The following is a 19,416-nucleotide window of genomic DNA, read 5'->3' as shown; positions in this document are numbered from 1 at the left end:
GGGAGAAGATGGATGGATGGATGGAAATTGTTTTTTTTAATCTTGTTGGCCTGTGGAAAAATGTAATCATAAGAAATGACTCGGACAGAGCCATAAGAAATGAATGCAACTGATTATTTAATGTTTAATGTTGTTTTTATTGGCAATAATTTAAGCTTTGTTAGTTCCAGGTTTAATATGTGCAATAAGTTCATTTCAATAAATTCTGCAATAAACATTGAACCAGTCCGGCCCTCTTCTAGTACTGATTTTTTTATTTTGGCCCACTGTGTATTTGAGTTTGATACCCCTGCTCTAGTGGATCAATCTGTTACTAAAAAAACTTAAAATATACATAATTAAATATAAGTAGACATGTTAATAAATTATTAGATTAGATTGACTTCAATAATCCAAAGCAGCATGTATACAAGTCATTGCACATTATGTGAATAGGAAAAATATTAGAAAAAAAACATAACCTATAAACATCTCAAAACAGAAAATAAAACATAACTAAAAAGTCAAATATACACTATTAGGGGACAATTCCATCTTACTAAATGTAAAAGAATAATATTATTTATGACAACTATGTACGCTATTGTAATAAGTAGTTTTCTTTTTTCTTCCACTGCAGTGTGTGTGTGTTTGCGAGTGTGTATGTGTGTGCGTGTAATATAATTTGTGTGTCAGGAGTGCGACGGGGTGTGAGTGTCACATGTCTCTGCAGACAGGCTGCAGTTTGACACCTCCGCTTCCCCAGAAGGACGCACTCACAGCGGCTAGTGAAGACCTCAGCACCCGCAGGAGAACCGAGGAGAACCGAAGACATGGCGACCGGAGACAACACGGCAACCTTTGAGTCATGGCTCAGTAAGTAAACGGGAGAAAATAACTCAAATGTGTTGTTTTTCTTAGCTTCTTACTTGTTTATCCAACGTCTCATCCTCACGTATTTGAATTTTTTAACGCAGCTGTTTACTAACTTGTCTAGTGACGCCAGTTGTACTTGTGTTTTCATAATATCGCGATACTTTGGCGAATACATTCTGAATGTGTTGATGTTTTTAACTTTGTTTTTAAAGAGTTTGTGCAAAAAGTTTCAGCAGGAAGTTGGTTACGTGCGCGTACCCAACGAGCGCTCTATATATGTATGCACTCCTGACGTGAACGCGCATTCTGGCAAAACATTTTTATAAAACTTGATGAACTTTCTTTTTTATTTCTGTTAAAGTAGGAATACTAGTATGGAAAAATACACAATTAGGATATAAGAACTGCATTTAAACATATATTTAAGCTTCTAAGATAAGATCATAATATATAACTAACTCATCAAACCTCATCATTCAGGTTATTTATAAAGCAAAATAAATATATTACTGGTCTTTTGAAACATCGGTTGAACGAAACAAGCTTAAAAAATGACACAATTTTAACCTTAAACAAATAAATGAAAGGAAAAGTTAATCTATTGTTACACTCCACATCTGGAAAGTATACTTAGCACACCTTACAGTATTATCGTTTCCCTGTTTTTCTGTGTGTTTCATTTTCACTTCCTCATCAAAGTTATTTAGCTTTTTGCATGTATTTAATATAGTTGTGGCACATTTGTTTTTTGGGGTCGTTTAACCTTTTTCTCTGGTGTCTTTTTGGTTCCAGACCAGGCCACAGACCCCAACAATGAGCAGGACAGATGGGACTGCATCCAGAGCTTCTACCGGCTCGTAGACCAAGAAACGGATGGGTAAACTGAACAAGATTCTCCTTATTTGTACCTACTCCATGTGCTGCATGGGCTAACGTTTTCAAGGAAGGCCTCGTGCTTCTAGAAGTTAACGCAATGCTGGGGTTTGAGAAAGAGTTGCTTCACGTCCATGTTGCCATCACACCTTCTCAGTTTCAAGACTGTGCAAGAGGAAGGAGGAAGTCTGCAGCACCATTTACACTTTTGACCCTTTTAATATGAATGTAACGTTAATTAAAAGCAAGTCCAGTTGCCAATTAGCACTTACTGTAAGTAGGAACTAGGGCTGGGCAATATGACGATATATCAGAATACCTTTATTAGTCCCACAGAGGGGACATTTGCATCGTTACAGCAGGAAAGAGCCACAGACAGGTTAATGTAACATATGTTAAAAAAAGTACTAAGTTATGATATAATAAAAAATATAATAAAAAAAACTTTTCAAAACACAAATCCTGTAACAGTTCTTTGGATTTAGCAATTACACGGTTATTAATAGCATATGTATATAATAATGTATATATTGCATATATACCAATATTTACTGTATATGCCTGGTTTTAGTCAAACAGAGTTAGTGACACACCAAGATGAAGAAAATCTTTGGTTATATTATTACCGATCATTTGCACAGTATTTTGTCCCATTGTTTTAAATGAAAGACAAACAAAACTGGCAGGAAAGATCGAGTATAATCTTTTATTTGGGGACATATCGCCCACCCCCTCCTTTCGTGGTTCTGAACGTCATTGTTTGTATCTTATTACAAATATTTTGAGTTTAATTGACAAGAAGTTGACAGGAAAATAAACAGTGTGAGTGTTGTTCTGCTTTAATTCATTAGACATGCATCAGAGACAGTTATCAACGCCTCAGGAGCTTTCAGCGAGGCATTAGCGTCTATAGCAAGAATATACTGTATGTTAAATTAACTTCTTAAGCTTTTGATTCCTATCTATTAGCTTAACTCACGCATGGCAATGTGTGGAAGCTATGGGAAGTGTACTTCTTTGATTGTCAGCACAACATGTTCTTTGCTCTACTCGAGCCTTTAAATGTGATTTTAAATCTAATTTGTTTCCACTTTCAGACCACAGGTAGCCATTCGCCTTCTTGCCCATAAAATCCAGTCGCCACAGGAGAAGGAGTCTCTGCAGGCTCTCACTGTGAGTATCACATGTCTTCATGTTATTCACAGTTTAATTTAATGTATTGTTAAATATCCTGTTTGTTTGTCTGGGAAGTCCCCAGAAGCAGCAAGCCACTACTTTAGCCCTACGTTTTATATTTGAACCATACATTTAATAGTAAGTTACAGGAAATACAATATACATCTAGTGTGCACATGCAGTAAGTAGACATGGGTTTTTCATTGAATGCATTTCATCACGGGTTACACACGGTCATCTATAAGGTTTACGGACCATTCATTAAGAAACAAAGGCCTTTGTTTTAACGCTGGGGGGGGGCGGTCCTGTGGAAAATATCTGTGACTAACTTTTATCACAAGAAGCAAGTGATGAGGGGGATTTAATATGCATATTGAATCTGCTGTGACAGCTAAGGTATTTATCATTCAGACATGTATACATCAAAGAGATGTGCAGGGTAATTCAAAATGAGAGCAAGCTTCATGTCCCTAACGTTGTGTGACATTTAAAGGTTAACCGCGAAAACGTGCACTGCCAAATCTCTTTGTTTTTTCTGTCGTGTCAAAGCCAGGAGACTTTTTTTTCTTTCATTTTCACTTCTTGAAAAAGCTTCTGTTGATGTTCCATGATTTGGTGCTTTCCAGGTCCTCGAGGCGTGTATGAACAACTGCGGGAAAAGGTTTCACAGCGAGGCCGCCAAGTTTCGCTTTCTGAACGAGCTCATCAAACTGTTGACTCCAAAGGTAATGATGGAGAGACCGGTGTTTCCTGTCTGTGCATTTCAGTTTCATTTAATTTCATTGAGGACATTATCAAATCTCATACGTAATAATATGTGTTTGTTGTTTTGAGTTAATTCAGGCCATATAAAACTAAATAATGTAATTGTTTTTACTTGAGATTCGTGTGAGTGTGCTGCGTTTAATTATATGTATAATTAATAATAATAATAATAATAATAACCTTCATTTCTAAGGCCCTTTTCAAAACCCAAGTTAAAAAGTGATTCATGCAAGACAGCAAAGAGAAACCAACAAATGGTACAATTAATTAACAAAAACTATGAGTAATGTAATGAAATGAAATAAACAGTCAAATTCAAAGATCTTTTTTTTCAAAAGTACAAAAACAGTTTTGAGAAGCCGTTTAAAATCCATTGGGAATATAGAAGACGGCATTAATAAATGAAAAGCTAACGATTCAAACACTAACTTGAATTAAAATTGATAAGTGAAGCAACCACACAAATCCGACACACTATGGCCCAATCCCAAACCACGCGCTACACCCTACCCCTACACACTACCCCTCCAAGTGCTGTTCCAAACCAACGAGTGTGGAGCGGTGTGGAGGGGTGTGGAGGGGGAGTGGGCTATCAAGCCCTCAAACAGCGAGTCTGCAGCGGTGCTGACTTGAGACCGGTCTCTACCTGACCGGAGTCACGCTGTGTGTGTCCGTCAGGAAACACGCTGTTAACAAGTAGTTCCTGCAAACATCCACTGATAAACTACGTTTTGATTTACAGACTCTCATCTGGTAAACTCATACTAATATTACAATTATAGTCAATAATGTAAACAAAAACCTACTGAGATCTTTCAGTTAAAATAGTGAATTAACAAATAATTGAATCTACTAAACAACATAAACATGCATCATATTAATATGTACACAAATATATTGAATAAATAGAAAAGTAATAGAACAATACCGATCAACATGAATAAAAGTTAAAAGGCTAATACGTGTTTTTTAAAGTCTCTCTCTCTGAGGAACAACAGTGATGTGACTAAAATAAGGAATGTTTGGTTGAGCAGTACTTTGGAGCGTGGACTCCTCAGAAAGTGAAGGACAGAGTGACGGAGATCCTGTACGGCTGGACTCTGTGGCTCAAAGAAGAACCAAAGATCCTCGAGGCCTACGGCATGCTCAAGAAACAAGGTCAGGGTTCATGCACTAGAACACTCTTATTGTCATCTGCACAAAGCTACAGTGTAGAAATGGCAATCTTCTGACCTGAGCTCCTCCAACAATCCAACATATAATACAATACACTGAAGTTATTCACGTGATGTATTGGCCCGTACATATGTGTTTGTAGTTGTTTTGATTGGATCTACTGTAGGTGTAAAGTGCCAACTCATATTTGATTAAGGGCCTTATCGTTTGCACCACTATGCAAATATGCAACTTCAAATTCGCCTTTTTGTTTGTTTGTTTTGATTCCAACTTCATGAGTAGTCTGGAGATGTACTGAATAGTTCAAAGCCTCATTTATAATGTTGAATCAAACTTTTACACTGATACAGATAAAGATTTGGCTAAACTAATATAAGTAGTAGTAGGTTGTTTCCACAGTTACATTACAGTGTGTTGAATTGTCCAAAACTCTTAACATTTGTTGCGAAAAAGCAGTTTAGAAAATTGAAATGAATTCAACATTTTGATTTTGTTTCGATTTTTAATTGTTGTTTTTTTAGGGTGATCTCATAATACAAAGACATTAGACATTGCATTTCCTTGAAAACATATATCACCTGCATGCCTAGTTGGAAGTTATTTTCCCAACGTTTAATCGATATTACCCTACATTTTGTTATTTCAGGTATTGTAAAGAAAGACCCCAAACTGCCGGACACATTAATAATGGCGCCTCCGACACAGAGAAATAAAGAGTCCGTTTTTGACCAGGAGGACAAAGCCACGGTGAGTCAGTGTTTAATATCTGATGATGTAACATTAACTTTCATCGCACTAAAGCTGTATTTCCGTGTCCTCAGTTATTAGCCAGACTGTTGAAAAGTGCTCGTCCTGAAGACCTGGAGACGGCCAACCGACTCATTAAGAGCACCATCCAGGAGGTGAGCAGTGCTGCGGCTGATCTGTTCATGCATGCATTTCTGATTGTATGAGTTTGATATTAATTTGATTTGATGTGTGTGTGTTTTAGGAGCAGGAGAAAGCAGAGAAAGTGACAAAGCGAGAGTCCGCTCTGCAGGATGTGGAGAGCAGCACCAAACAGCTCCGAGAACTCCTGCAGCAGAACACCATCACCGGAGCAACGCTACAGCCCAGCGACGACATGAAGGTACGCTGAACATCACACACATCACACACATCATACCAGAGATGGCAAAATTACACACATCTACAAAAGTAAACACGTTCTTTACTCAAGCAGAAGTACAGATACTCGTGTTTACAAATACTCTGGTAAAAGTTGAAGTACTGACTAAACTTCTTTACTCAAGTAAAAGTAAAGAAGTATGGGCTTTGAAATGTCCTTAAGTAAAAAGTACCCATAACTACCAGCTGTTTTAAAGAGTACCTGACCTCCCTTTATATTAATAGAACTAATGTCATTGTTAGCTAATGAATGTTTCCATGCTGAACAACGGCAACATGACAACGTTTCCATTGGTCCCTCTTCTTTAGAGAAGACCAGGAAATGATGGATACACGGATCGTGTTCAAATCAATAGGCACGCAATGACTCTAAATAATAATGATCACGCCACCAAACACACATTCAAACTAAAGGAACCAGCCTGTTTGGAAAATGTAAGAAGTAGAAAGTACAGGTATTTGTGTTCAACATGTAAGAAGTAAAAAGTTGTCAGAAAGTACTGATACCAGAAAAATGTACTTACTTAAGTATAGTAACAAAGTATTTGTACTCCACTACTTCCCACCCCTGCATCTTACACAGAGACAGATATAAAACAGCTGTTCAGGGCAGACCACAAAAGCTAGATTGGTTGCGAGTCCTGGTTCTGTATAGCCCTCTACTGGCTTTTTACTTTGAGAGTTCACACCACCAACTTTCGCTGAAAATGTAAAACCACAAAACACTGATTTGTGATTTTTTTGGTCAAAAGTTGCTTAACTTTTAAATCAAATAAATGCTGTTGTAACAAGAGTTATATTGTGACCCTGATAGCAGCGTATTGTACGGTGGCTCTGAAGTGCAAGACACCACAGCATTTCAGAAAACACCACAGCATTTCACATTGGACGGAAAGGGTATTCCTTTAGGGAGAACACTTCTTGTTTGTGATTGGACAGAGCCAACCAGAGAAGCACTGCTGTGATTGGTTGTTTTTGCTGCCAGTCAAGAAATGACGCTTCGTGATTGCCTACCAACCAGTCTATGTTGCCAATGATAACACATCAGCCGTTAGCACACACTCAGAGCTCACAGCTCCTCATATCTGTTCAGAAACTGGACAAAAGTTAAACATGTACAAACCACAGACTGTCTGTGTCATGGCGAATACAGTCGCTGCTTTATTATGTCTGTATGACGTTGTTGTGAGTGTGGACGGAGCAGCTACAGATTAGCTCAGCCTGATGGATCCGATTCCATTCAGAAAACACGCATTTTAAAAGCTTTTCGCCTGCCGTCTTGTCTGCAGACTTGTCAAAGCGTTAATTCATGGTTTTTACTAACCGGTATCAGTATGTAGTTACTTCGGCATCACTTTGAAACGTGTATTACAATTAAATCACGGTCAAATATGTTCATTTTGTTGTAGTTGGTATCTCCCATAGGATTTACACGGAGATACGCCCCGCCCCCTCTCCAGTGCGTCTTGTTTGAATGACAGGAGCAAACACAGCTGACAGCCGCGGTGAAACTCGAGCGATTAGAGCATGCGAATATTGGGTGGTCTACCATAGTATTTACCAGTGGCGTTTTCTCCCGGAGGCCAAGGGAAGCCAGGCTTCCCCTGTTTTTTCGGATTGTAGTTATAATTTAAATAAATAAATACAAACACTTTGTTTTGTTTCGATAATTCTCCTTTGCTGTGTGTTGCTGCCGGCCCGGCTCTCCCCCATTCTCATTGAGTATTTTACAAAGAGTGAAACAAACAGCGCCCCTCTAGATGTTATGGTGAAACAGTAGATTGCACTCACTGTTGCGAGAGGAGGCCAGCCGAATCTAGCTTCCCTTGGTGAAAAAAAAATGGAGGGATTGACCAATCAGATGAGGCCCCACGTGATGCCCCTGCCAACCTGTGATTGGTCAGGGCCATGCCAAGGGAAGCTAGCCGCCTCTTGCTTCCCTTCAGAGGCGGCTGGCGGCTGGCGATTTGATTGGACACTGCCATCCAATCAAATCACATCAACATCAGTTTTAATACTGTAACTGTCATCACCGCCGTTAGAAATTATCAAGCAAATGAAGTATTATGGAGGGTGGAGATTTGGCGTACTTAATCAAACATAACTTTACTAAACTTCCGCTACAGCAGCAACTACAAATTAAATCAGATGACAGGCCAATGCCCGCACTCGAGCTGTGTACGCAGAGGAAAAAGGGAGAGAATCGGACGTTCAATGAGGACAATTATGTCCGCACGGAGTGGCTAACTGGAAGCGCTAAACTTCAGCGTCTAATTTGCTGGCCATGTCTTCTTTTTGACAAGGATTCGTGCTCCCTGAACAATCCTTGGGCAACTTCAGGATTCATCGACCTTGCCAACCTGTCACGGGCATTGAGAGGCACGGTAAATCCAAAAATCACATAGATTGTGTGATTGTCTGCATACATTAATAAGTAAAATGCTTAAATTAATAAGGAGAGAGTTTCAGCTGGAGAGTGCGTGCGGACCTGTCGGTTAGATAACAGGCGTGTGCAAGTCCTGCATCTGTGTGATACCAATGTGTGTAAAATGATACCGGGCGCTGTAATCACTCATCTGGTTACGTTATTGACCACCCCCCGACCCAAAAAATGGGCTTCCCCTACATTTTTCCCCACGCCACGCTACTGGTATTTACATGGAGATAAGCCCCTTAAAAACCATGAATTAATAAAGCATTAATTCTGTGTTTACTCCTGTCATTCAAACAAGACGCTGGAGAGGGGGCGGGCTGTATCTCCATGTAAATCCTATCGGAATCGGATCGACCAGGCTAAACTAACCTGTAGCTGCTCCGTCCACACTCACAACAACGTCATACAGACATAAATAAAGCAGCGACTGTATTCACCATGACACAGACAGTCTGTGTTTTGTATATGTTTAACTTTTGTCCAGTTTCTGAACAGATATGAGGAGCTGTGAGCTCTGAGTGTGTGCTAACAGCTAACGGCTGATGTGTTGGGCCAATCACGAAGCGTCATTTATTGACTGGCAGCAAAAAACAACCAATCACAGCAGTGCTTCTCTGGCTGGCTCTGTCCAATCACAAACAAGAAGTGTTCTCCCTAAGGAATACCCTTTCTGTCCAATGTGAAATGCTGTGGCGTTTTGTGAAATGCTGTGGCGTTTTGTGAAATGCTATGGCGTTTTGTGAAATGCTGTGGCGTTTTGTGAAATGCTGTGGCGTTTTGTGAAATGCTGTTGTGTTTTGCACTTCAGCGCCACCGATTGAATGTCATTTTCTACGTAAGAGCTTATATTTCGTTTAAAAAAAAAAGAAGCTTTATACAGTAGGCTACTCCTGTTATCATATTTAATGAGATCATGACCCTTCAGAAATACAATAAAAAGATCCTCAACAAAACCTTAGTGAAGTAATTTACTTGATTGAATTATTTAGTATTTTAATATTAAATCAACTTTCTTTAATAAATGTGCCTCACATTTTTGCAACTTTTTTTGACCACAGTAGAAAACAATATATTATTATTATTTTTTTGTCAGATACATTTTCATACAAGTGCTTGAATGATTTAATGTTGAAATGTTTATGGACTAAAATTAAAGTTATTTTTATATATTATTCCTCCATTGATATAGACCAGTGGTTCTCAAATGGAGGTACGCGGACCCCTAGGGGTACGTTGGAGTACTGCAGGGGGTACGTGAGATTTATTTTATGTTAATGAAAAAAAAAACGTAATTAATGCATTTAAACAAACTACTAATAATAGATTAACTACTTTCTTCAAAAGTGTACAGTAATTCTGGATAATAAAATGGGAACAATAAACGGGATGCTCTCTTTTCCTCTCCCTCTCCTGACAGCTCGTCAGGCTCGTGCAGCTCGCTGAACCTGTAATAAGTGACCCGACAGTAAAGAATAAATGTATAACTATTTTAGCTAGTTCCAGAGTAGATAAACTAGCTAAGTGTGTTAGGTCTAACTCTTAGTGTATTTTCCTCCGCTCAACGGTCCGTCACAGCGGACGGAGCTGTGATCATGCAGAGCTGCGTGTTCTCCGTCAGCAGCAGCTGATCTGATCCCTGATCTCTGATCTCTCTCTCTCTCTCTCTCTCTCTCTCTCTCTCTCTCTCTCTCTCTCTCTCTCTCTCTCTCTCTCTCTCTCTCTCTCTCTCTCTCTCTCGCATCCGGTTAGACTTCACTCGCGTTTTTGTCCAAATCTATCAGATCTAGCTAGTTCTAGTTAATGATATGACTGCCTGCTTATCAAAGGACCTAAACAATAAGCGTTGCTTGGCAACGGCGTGTGGCCGCAAAGTATAGCATATGTTTATATGAGGAGTCAAAATCCCATGCTCATAAAATGCTCATATATCTTTTTCTCTTCATTCCCCACGCCCCAAAATAAATAAATATACTAATTTTAGGAAAAGTAACGAAGTTTGAGCAGTGTGGGTTTTATATTAACAGAGTTACATATTTCAAAACGTAAAGTGTAATAACCGCAGTTGCCTCTTGTCAGAATGACAAAGATCCTCAGTGAAGCACAAGCCCATATTTCTCACTAAATTGTAAGTACAACTTATTAAAAAGATCAGTTCAATGCAACTAATGTCGTCTTAGTGTTATTGCATGATGTTAAAATTGGTTTGCCATGAATTTAGTGATGGATTGTAAACATTTGAAATGTAGCATTTAGGTTTTTCTCAGTTACAATGTTGTTGTTTTAATAAATCAGACACTGATGGTGCAGCACTGTACTGTACCTCTTTATAAAGGCATTTCCCCCCTAACCATAGTTTCTGCGCTGATCAGGGGGTACTTGGCTGAATTTTTTTTTCAAAGGGGGTACATTATTGAAAAAAGTTTTAGGACCACTGATATAGACTATCAAAATAATATATATAAGAATAATACTGTCTGGGCCCAATAAACCTACACATGTTTCCTCTCACTGTGGAGGATAATGTGTTTGTGTGGAAGTGTAACTCATGATTGTCGCTGCAGGCCCTGTATGAGCGCTGCGACCGGCTGAGGCCCAGCTTGTTCCGCCTGGCCAGCGAAACGATGGACGAGGACGTGGCTCTGGTGCAGATCCTGGCGGCTAACGACGAGCTAACACTTGTGGTAAACGATTACAAAACCAAAGTGGGAAAGAGAGAGTGTAACGGCGGAAGAGAAAGAAGCAGAAGTGAGGACGAAATGGAGCGGAATAATAATGGGGTAAGGAGGCCTGATTTGTTCCCCTTTTTTCATTGTTTCTGTCCCTGTGGATATAAGTTTGACCTTGTGTTTGGCACTGCTTTGTATTTGAAACGTGTTTCTTCTTATTCCTCCAGCTCCAAAGAGTCCCAGAGAGATTAAAAGCTACCACCTTATCGACCTGTCAGCACTGGACTCTCCACAGACGCACAGAAAAGGCTGATTCACTGCCATCTTTTGAATCATCTTCTCCCATGTTTCCCTCTTTTCCTGGAAAGTAGCTTTAACTCAGACGCTGACCAGGACTTCAATGAACCAGGTAGACCTGCAGTTTGCTCCTAATGCAAAATAACGTTATTACTGGCTGTTACTTTTCAAGTTTCAAGGCTCTTATTGTCATGTGTACATAGCTACAGTGTAGATATGTCAAGGAAAATCTTAGGTCACAGGCTCCTCCAACAGTGCAACAGAATATAACAGATAACATAGTTAAAATAGTGCAAGTAGTACTGCTTATGTGTTTTACCTTGGATGTGTTCTTATCTCATATGACATAAGAATGTAAATGTTCCCGCTGTAAGGCAAATAAAGGTTTCTGATTGTGAAAGTAATGTCTTATAATGTGATGTTGTTCTGTACTGTGATTACAGAGTTACAAAATAATCACGTCTCAAAACAAGAGACTTCACGGTCGTACTCTGAAGATCTGCTGCAGGTGAGGCTCCGATGTTACGTTAAAGAGTTTAACTGAGATTTTATTTCATGTGTTTAACACTGTTAATTCTTCTTGTTTCAGCTAAATGGAGAGTTTCAGATTAACCACGCTGAGCAGAACGGAGGCAGAGGCGTCGTTCTGAGAGCCCGTGGATGTGGGGGCAGCAGCGCGACATCGAATGGGACGAATATCTGGTAAAGATTGAGAAAAGAAATATACTTTTGGAGATACAGTAATGCTTTGGTTTTGGCGTACTGTATGTATATATATATGGAGAAATAAAAAAAGTCAAACATCTACTGATATAGTTTACACTCTAATCCCAATTGTAATTTCAATAGTGTGCTGGTAAATAATTAGTATTTAAATGATTATGGGAGGATAGACAGTGAAAATACAAAATAAATCCATCCATCCATCTTCTCCCGCTTATCCGTGGTCGGATCACGGGGGTAGCAGTTCCAGCAGAGAGCCCCAAACTTTCTTCACATAAAATAATGTATAGTAGGAATCACCTTTTCAAATGTTAATGTAGATACTTAGATGTATCCTTATCACGATTATTTGTGTTGTGTTGTGCATTAATGTTAATACATACATACAAGTAACAAGTACATTTACTCAAGTTCTGTACTTAAGTACAATTTTGAGATACTTGTACGAGTATTTCCATTTTATGCTACTACTCCACTACAATTATTTAATACCTTAAGTTACTTGCTGCACCTTTACCAGCTTTGATAACACTTTAATTATCAATAATTATAATCAAAACATATATATTATTCTGAAATGGGGCCAATCTGCACAATGACTACCTTTGGTACTTTAAGTATATTTCGATGCTAATACTTTTGTACTTTTACTTGAGCAACATTTTGAATGCAGGGCTTTTACTTGCAGCAGAGTATTCCTACACTCTGGTACTAATACTTAACTTAAGTACACAATCTAAGTACTTCACTTACCACTGCTCAAATGTCATCTTTGTTATATCCTAAACGTAATGTTTGACGATGTCTTCTTTCTTCAGGTCACTCCCTCACCATCAACAGTTCACAGAGTCAGGATCACTGTCCGAGAATCAGAAACAACTCAGTGAAATGTCGGGATCTCCAGAAAAAAAGGAGAGCTTGTTGACACCGCGACTATTAAAAAACATCTTTGTTCCCGTTCACACCATCAAACCCAGTGAGTTCATAAGGAGAAACAGCTGTGTTACTCTGTGTGTTACAGTACTGTTTTCCTACTGGTGTTTTTCTCCGTACGATTTCTCTGTTACGTGTTTATTTACTTCTGAATTTACCGTCCAAATCACTGTTATTTTATATTTTTTTGTAGGTAATCTTGAGCCGATCACTGTGTATGATCATGGCGGCGTCCACGTGTCTCTACATTTTGCCAGAGTCTCTCCGCTGGGTTATCCTGGTGTTGCTGTGGTCGTCTCCTCCACCGTGAACACATCTGCCCTCCAAGTTAAAGACTTCCTGTTTCAAGCTGCTGTTCCAAAGGTAGAAAACATAATCTCTTAAAAAAAGGAAATACAATTTTTTTTTTTTTTTTTTTTTTTTGTGCGAGCGAGTATCATCAATATCAGACAGTGGTACAGATCGTTATTTCAGATTTAAACTTGTAAAACGTTGTGAAAGTTAAAGCTACGTTGTTTTTTCAAAACAACCTTTTGAACATGAGGAGCAAGTGGGAATTCAAGCTCATTTTGATTGACGTGTTTGACAAGGCAACATTTCATCAGAAATCTGAATCACATTTACAAGTATGTTTTTACATACAAATAATTTTTCATCAATGCAAAACAACTCCTGGAAAAGTTAAGTGTGTTTGTCTAATTGTAAAATAACCCATGAGATATCAGATTTAATTGATTGCCACTGACGCCCCCTGCTGGAGACACCCACTTCAGATTTTCCATCTCATGAACAATGTGTTATGCACATTCCCACACACACTTTCTTCCTGAGCTTTTAGCGGTTTGAGCTGTGCTGACCTGTTTTCCATTTATGAGTTGAATATCCATATAATTGTCAGTTTATTTCCTCTCTCAGACGATGTTAGTGAAACTTCAGCCGGCCTCTGGGACTCACCCTCCCTCCGTACAACCCTCTGCTGCCTCCACCTGCCGTTTCTCAGGTCCTCCTGCTGGATAACCCTCAGAAGGTGAGTTAACAGGGCGGTTGAATTACATTAACCCCCCCCCCCAGTATTAGTATAATTTGACTAATGATTAATACCATACATAAACATACCGTACCACAACAGCCTCCACGCTGCAGATGTCACTCAGTCCACACACGTCCTCCTGTCCACACCTGCTCTAGATGTCGGTACACACACACACACACACACACACACACACACACACAACACACACACACACACACACACACCACACACACACACACACACACACACACACACACACACACACACACACACACACACACACACACACACACACACACACACCACACACACACACACACACACACAGACAGACAGAGACTTATCCTAACCTTAACCATAACCAAGACCAAGTCTTCACCCTAAAATTAATTATTTCCCTCATGGGGAGGTGAGTCCCCACACGTGACTGTAAACAGATTTAGGTCCCCACAAGGATAGTAATGCTAGGACACACACACACACACACATCTTGTCTCAAAGTTAGATGTGTAGCAATAGCACCAAGCTTTCAAGAGATATGACATTTTTTATCACTGAATCTTAGTCAAATTAGTCAAACTCTTCTTCTATTCTTTAATTGTATGTGATATTGTTATGGTATACTATAACATAACATTTCCATGGCATACTTCATACATCACTATGGTTCAGGGTTGGCCTTGCATCCCTTATGTTCTTATATACAATTTTCTTACAACGCAATTTTACACATTTCTTCAACGTCCACTTGGACCGAAAGATGAACTGTTTTGGATTTGTGATTTTTTTAAAAGGTCACTGTGACCTCATGAACACAATGTTCATTTGCTGTTGATCATTGATGTGTTCAGTTATCCAACTACATGTGTCATGTCTCCCTCTTCTCTTCAGCGAAAGTTGCGTCTACGCTACAAACTGACAATGACACATGGAGACCAACATCTGAATGAGACCGGGGAGATCGACAACTTTCCTGACTGGACCTCTTTGATCAGACACTGAAAACACTTTGGATACTCGGATAAAAAAAAGAAAAAGATCAAGATCTGAAGAGTAAAGTGAAAAAAAAATGGACAAAAGTGTGGGAAACTTGTGACAACGCCTAGTGAAGTAACCAAAGAAACAAACTGAAAATATATCTGTATTTTCAGGATTATAAGATAGTGTTTTCTGATACAATAAAGCCAAAATCATCTTGGAAGGATAGAAATGACTCTAAGAGCAACTCTTTTTAAAAGATACAAATGTTAAAAGTTCAGGAGATTACTTTCAGTATTTTGCTATTCCTGCATTAAAGTGCAGTTTGATAATAAGGTGTGTATTGAACCAATACCACTGACATGCAGCTGGTTAAATGTCTGCACGTACATTATGTTCAAAGCCTTCTCTCAAGTGCCTTAAGATGGAAGTTGTGTTTTTAATATGTATTTATTAAGAGTAAGGTTGTCTTAAGGAATACATGTGTGAGAAAATGTTTTATATTTGCAGGTATTGTAGTGCCTTTTCTTTTGCTTCAGGTTCTTCAAGTGTTAAGAAACATAATGGTACCATTGCACTGACATCATGTTGTGTTTTGAGCCCAGAGGAACATTCGTTGAATCTGAATCACCCATCACTGTCAGAAGTTAAAAACAGGCTGCACTTAAAGTTTGTCAGAATATTTCTGAACGACTTAAAGGTCACCTATTATGCGTAATCCACTTTTTCCATGTCTCTTCTACTTCAACATGTGTCCCCTCTGTGGAAAGAGATTCTGAAAGTTTCAGGAAAAAAGATTGCCTCTTTTTGTCCTGATCCATTTCTATAAAAACCTGTCTGAAAATGAGCTGAACAGATTTTGGCCACTTTGTGATGTCATAACGATGTTTTGGCTTGTGTAACCATTAGCCAATCAGCAACCAAGGTAACCCCCCACACAGCTTATCAGCTGAATCTCATCCGAGAGCACCATTGTGTTTTTTAAACCAATCATGTATCAGAGGGGCGTGGCCAGCAGCAGCTCATTAGCATTTAAAGCTACAGACACAGAATCAGCACTTTTGAAACAGGGCTGAAACAGAGGGGATTATGGGATGCTGCAATGATCTGTTTGGTATTTCGAGCCAAACACTTCAGAGACATGTTCTGTATAAATCTGAGACCTGTAAAATATTGTTGACAAATAGTATAATAGGGGACCTTTAAAGCCAAAGTGAATATGTATGTTCTTGTGTGCCTTATGTCTGTCAGTGCTACAGTGTTTACCCTGCCATATGTCATAAATACAAATTATGTCTGTAAGCAAAACAAATTGAAACTCGGTTTCTCACTATTATTCTGCATCATCTTATTCTTCATCTCCTGCCTAAACGTTGAGACCGCTACTCGTGCCGGAGCGTTGCTGCGACATGCACAACAAACTCAAATCAAAACGTGCGGAAGAGAGAAACTTCCTCTGAAAGGAACTTTGTGGTTTTAGCCTTTGCACAAACAACTCATATCACACACTACAGGTAAACCCCAAAAGCATGGACCCAGAAGTCCTTTTTTATCTTTGTGGATAAATCCTTCCCATTAGTTTTCAGAGGATAAAGGGTTTTCCGGAGAACCTGCAGCATGAATTTCATTTATCATATTTATTATTTGACATCAGCAGATTAAAATACACGTTTGTTATGTACATATATGTAACAGGGGTGTTAGATAAAGTGCCAAATATTTTTTACAAAAAACAATAGAAAGAAAAAAGTGATTTGTGGAAGACTATCACACCCATCGTCGTTATCCTGGTCCCACAATGCATTGCTTCAGGTTGAGCGGCCATCTTGTTTGGAGGAAGGCTGAAACGCTCAGTGGTTAGTTTGGCACGGTTCACCCGGGAATCAAACTCACAGTCTGGGATGAAGGGATGAATATAGGGTGTTTTTATTTGTATTTAAAGCGACATTTCACCCCAAAATCCAAGTTGTTCCTCTCAACTGTAGTGCGGTTCCTTCTAGATTGTTTGTATGTAAGTAGCCTATTATTTGAGATATAGGCCGTAAAGATGTCTGCCTTCCCTCAAATACGAACACTTTTATCTTCACATTTATCATTATGTATTTTTAACTTACTGATTTGTAGTTGTAATGTTTCAGCTTTTGTTACCTTCCTCTTGATGCCTAAATTAAATAATATGCAATCGTGTTCTGTCCTTGTCAAATTAACAAATCAATAAATAAAAAACATGACACTTTACTTGTGACAAACAAGAAATATATTAACAGCAATGTCGCAATTATGAGTGTATTTAAACGTTTTTAAATCTACCTGTGTGTGTGTGCTACAAATACACATACAATTAGATTACCTTCATAAGCATGGCAATTGTAAAAAAACAGAATAATTACTAGTCACTTTTTGCACATGCCCTGTTAATGATATTGCTGTTTGTGATAGTGCTGCTAATTGTTTGTTTTATGTGAAATGTGTGCCATCTGTTTGCAATATATTGAAAATAAGGCAGAGATTTCTACAGAGAACCCACACTAAAACAATCTAGATTGATTAACAGCACTACAGGTGAGAGGAAAAACATTGTTCGAATTGTCTTTTTGGGTTGAACTGTCCCTTTAAACATGAACCGACATCATGAACCAACGAACAACAGGTCAGCCTTTTTTCGAAACTGGATTGCAAATGTTTCCACTTGGACGAAACGCTCCATGTAATACTCAGAAATCCAGCATGGTCGCTTCAAGGTCGCTTCAAGGTCGCTTTAAGGTCGCTTTAAGGTCGCTTCAAGGTCGCTCTGTGAGGAACTGTTCCCGTCACAACGTGGAAAGTTTTTGTATTAAATATATAAGACGACAGACACTTTCCACACGCTTATTTTTTCTGACACACTGAGGAAGTTGACATTCTTTAAAACAGTTGTTGGTCGCCGTGTGTGTGAGTGTGTGTGTGTGTGTCTTCCTCACAAAGAGACGGTGACAGAGATGATGGGTAGTATATCTGGAGAACAGGCACACACTTATTTGCATGTACGCATTTCAGGGCGTTGTTTTCTTTTTTTTGATACAAAAGGTTGATAAAACAGCCCCCATCCCCCCCCACATATTGTCTTATGATCCCCTCGTTGTGTCCCCTACGGCAGTGATGGATGGACAGACACTCGGAGATGAAGACGTGGCGTCGTTCTGTCACGACCAGACGATCGAGACGCTGAAACAATCCGAGCTGATCGGGAGGCAGACGCTGCTCTCTGTCCGTCTGCCAGCTGCGGAAATGAGTTGAAGACGTCTGCAGTTCAGCCCTCAGAAGAGAAGAGCAACTCCTCCTCTTCCTCCTCCTCTTCCTCATGACAGTCTTACTATTAACCGTCTTTCCAGCTTCATTTTGAATCCCTCACTTTTCACTGACCTGTTAAATCATATTTTAGACGCAACTAACTTTCCTCCTCTTCCTCTTTCTCCTCCTCTTCCTCTTCTGTTTCTCCAACCTCCTCCTCCACTTTATCCTCCGTTTCTGCTGCCTCCTCCTCTTCCTCCAGCTCCTCTTCCTCCTCAGCTCCTTCCTCTCCCTCTTGTTCTCCATCTATATCTTCATGTTCCCAAGTTTCCTCGCCTCCTCCTCCCTCGTTTATTCATATCCTTATCTTCTGCACCATCCTCTTGTTCTTCTTCAGGATGTTGCTCAGCCTCTTCCTCCTCCTCTTGAGTTTCCTCCTCCTCCTCAGCTGCATCGTTTACTTCACCTCCTCCGTCCTCCTCAGCTGCATCGTTTACTTCACCTCCTCCTTCCTCCTCTTCAGTGTCCTTCACCTCCTCTACTTCTTCTTCTTCTCCTTCCTCCTCTTCAGTGTCCTTCACCTCCTCTACTTCTTCTCCTTCCTCCTCTTCAGTGTCCTTCACCTCCTCTACTTCTTCTTCTTCTCTCTTCCCTCCTCTTCAGTGTCCTGCACCTCCTCTACTTCTTCTTCTCCTTTCCTCCTCTTCATGTGTCCTTCACCTCCTCTACTCTTCTCCTTCTACACCCTCCTCCTCCTTTGCCTCTACTTCTTCTCTTTCCTCCTCTTCACATTCCTCCTCCTCCTCTTCAGTGTCCTTCACCTCCTCTACTTCTTCTCCTTTTCCTTCCCCATTCTCATCCTCCTCGTCCTCTTCCTCACTTTGTAACCCGTTGTGTTTGCTGTTGTGATTCTCCTCGTATTCTTCCTCAGCTCCTTCCTCCTCCTCCTCCTCTGTTCTCTCCTCTGCGTCTCCCGTGCCCCCGTTGCTCCTCAGGTGGATGTGGTTGTGGTTGTTGTGCTCCATGTCCTCCAGGTGAGTTCGAACTGGAAGCGGTCGATCTGCAGGTGT

General features: G+C 39.7%; 1 protein-coding gene across 1 annotated transcript; it reads left to right on the top strand.

The window, feature by feature from the left end:
- Window positions 1-699: 699 nt before the first annotated feature.
- On the top strand, window positions 700-16,388 carry LOC117533122 (ADP-ribosylation factor-binding protein GGA2-like). Its single transcript, XM_034196761.1, is given in 19 exon segments — window positions 700-855; window positions 1,648-1,732; window positions 2,826-2,901; window positions 3,531-3,629; window positions 4,704-4,827; window positions 5,492-5,592; window positions 5,667-5,747; window positions 5,837-5,974; window positions 11,008-11,221; window positions 11,340-11,418; window positions 11,420-11,468; window positions 11,470-11,521; window positions 11,853-11,917; window positions 11,999-12,111; window positions 12,951-13,108; window positions 13,259-13,428; window positions 13,981-14,019; window positions 14,021-14,092; window positions 14,990-16,388. Coding segments are annotated over 19 exon segments (1,869 nt in total). The 5' UTR covers window positions 700-812; the 3' UTR covers window positions 15,101-16,388.
- Window positions 16,389-19,416: the final 3,028 nt, after the last annotated feature.

This window comes from Gymnodraco acuticeps, unplaced genomic scaffold (genome assembly GCF_902827175.1).
Source record: "Gymnodraco acuticeps unplaced genomic scaffold, fGymAcu1.1, whole genome shotgun sequence".
In the NCBI taxonomy this organism is placed as follows: Eukaryota; Metazoa; Chordata; class Actinopteri; order Perciformes; family Bathydraconidae; genus Gymnodraco; species Gymnodraco acuticeps.
Note: the sequence above shows the minus strand (reverse complement) of the source record. Positions and strands in the feature narration are given on the sequence as shown.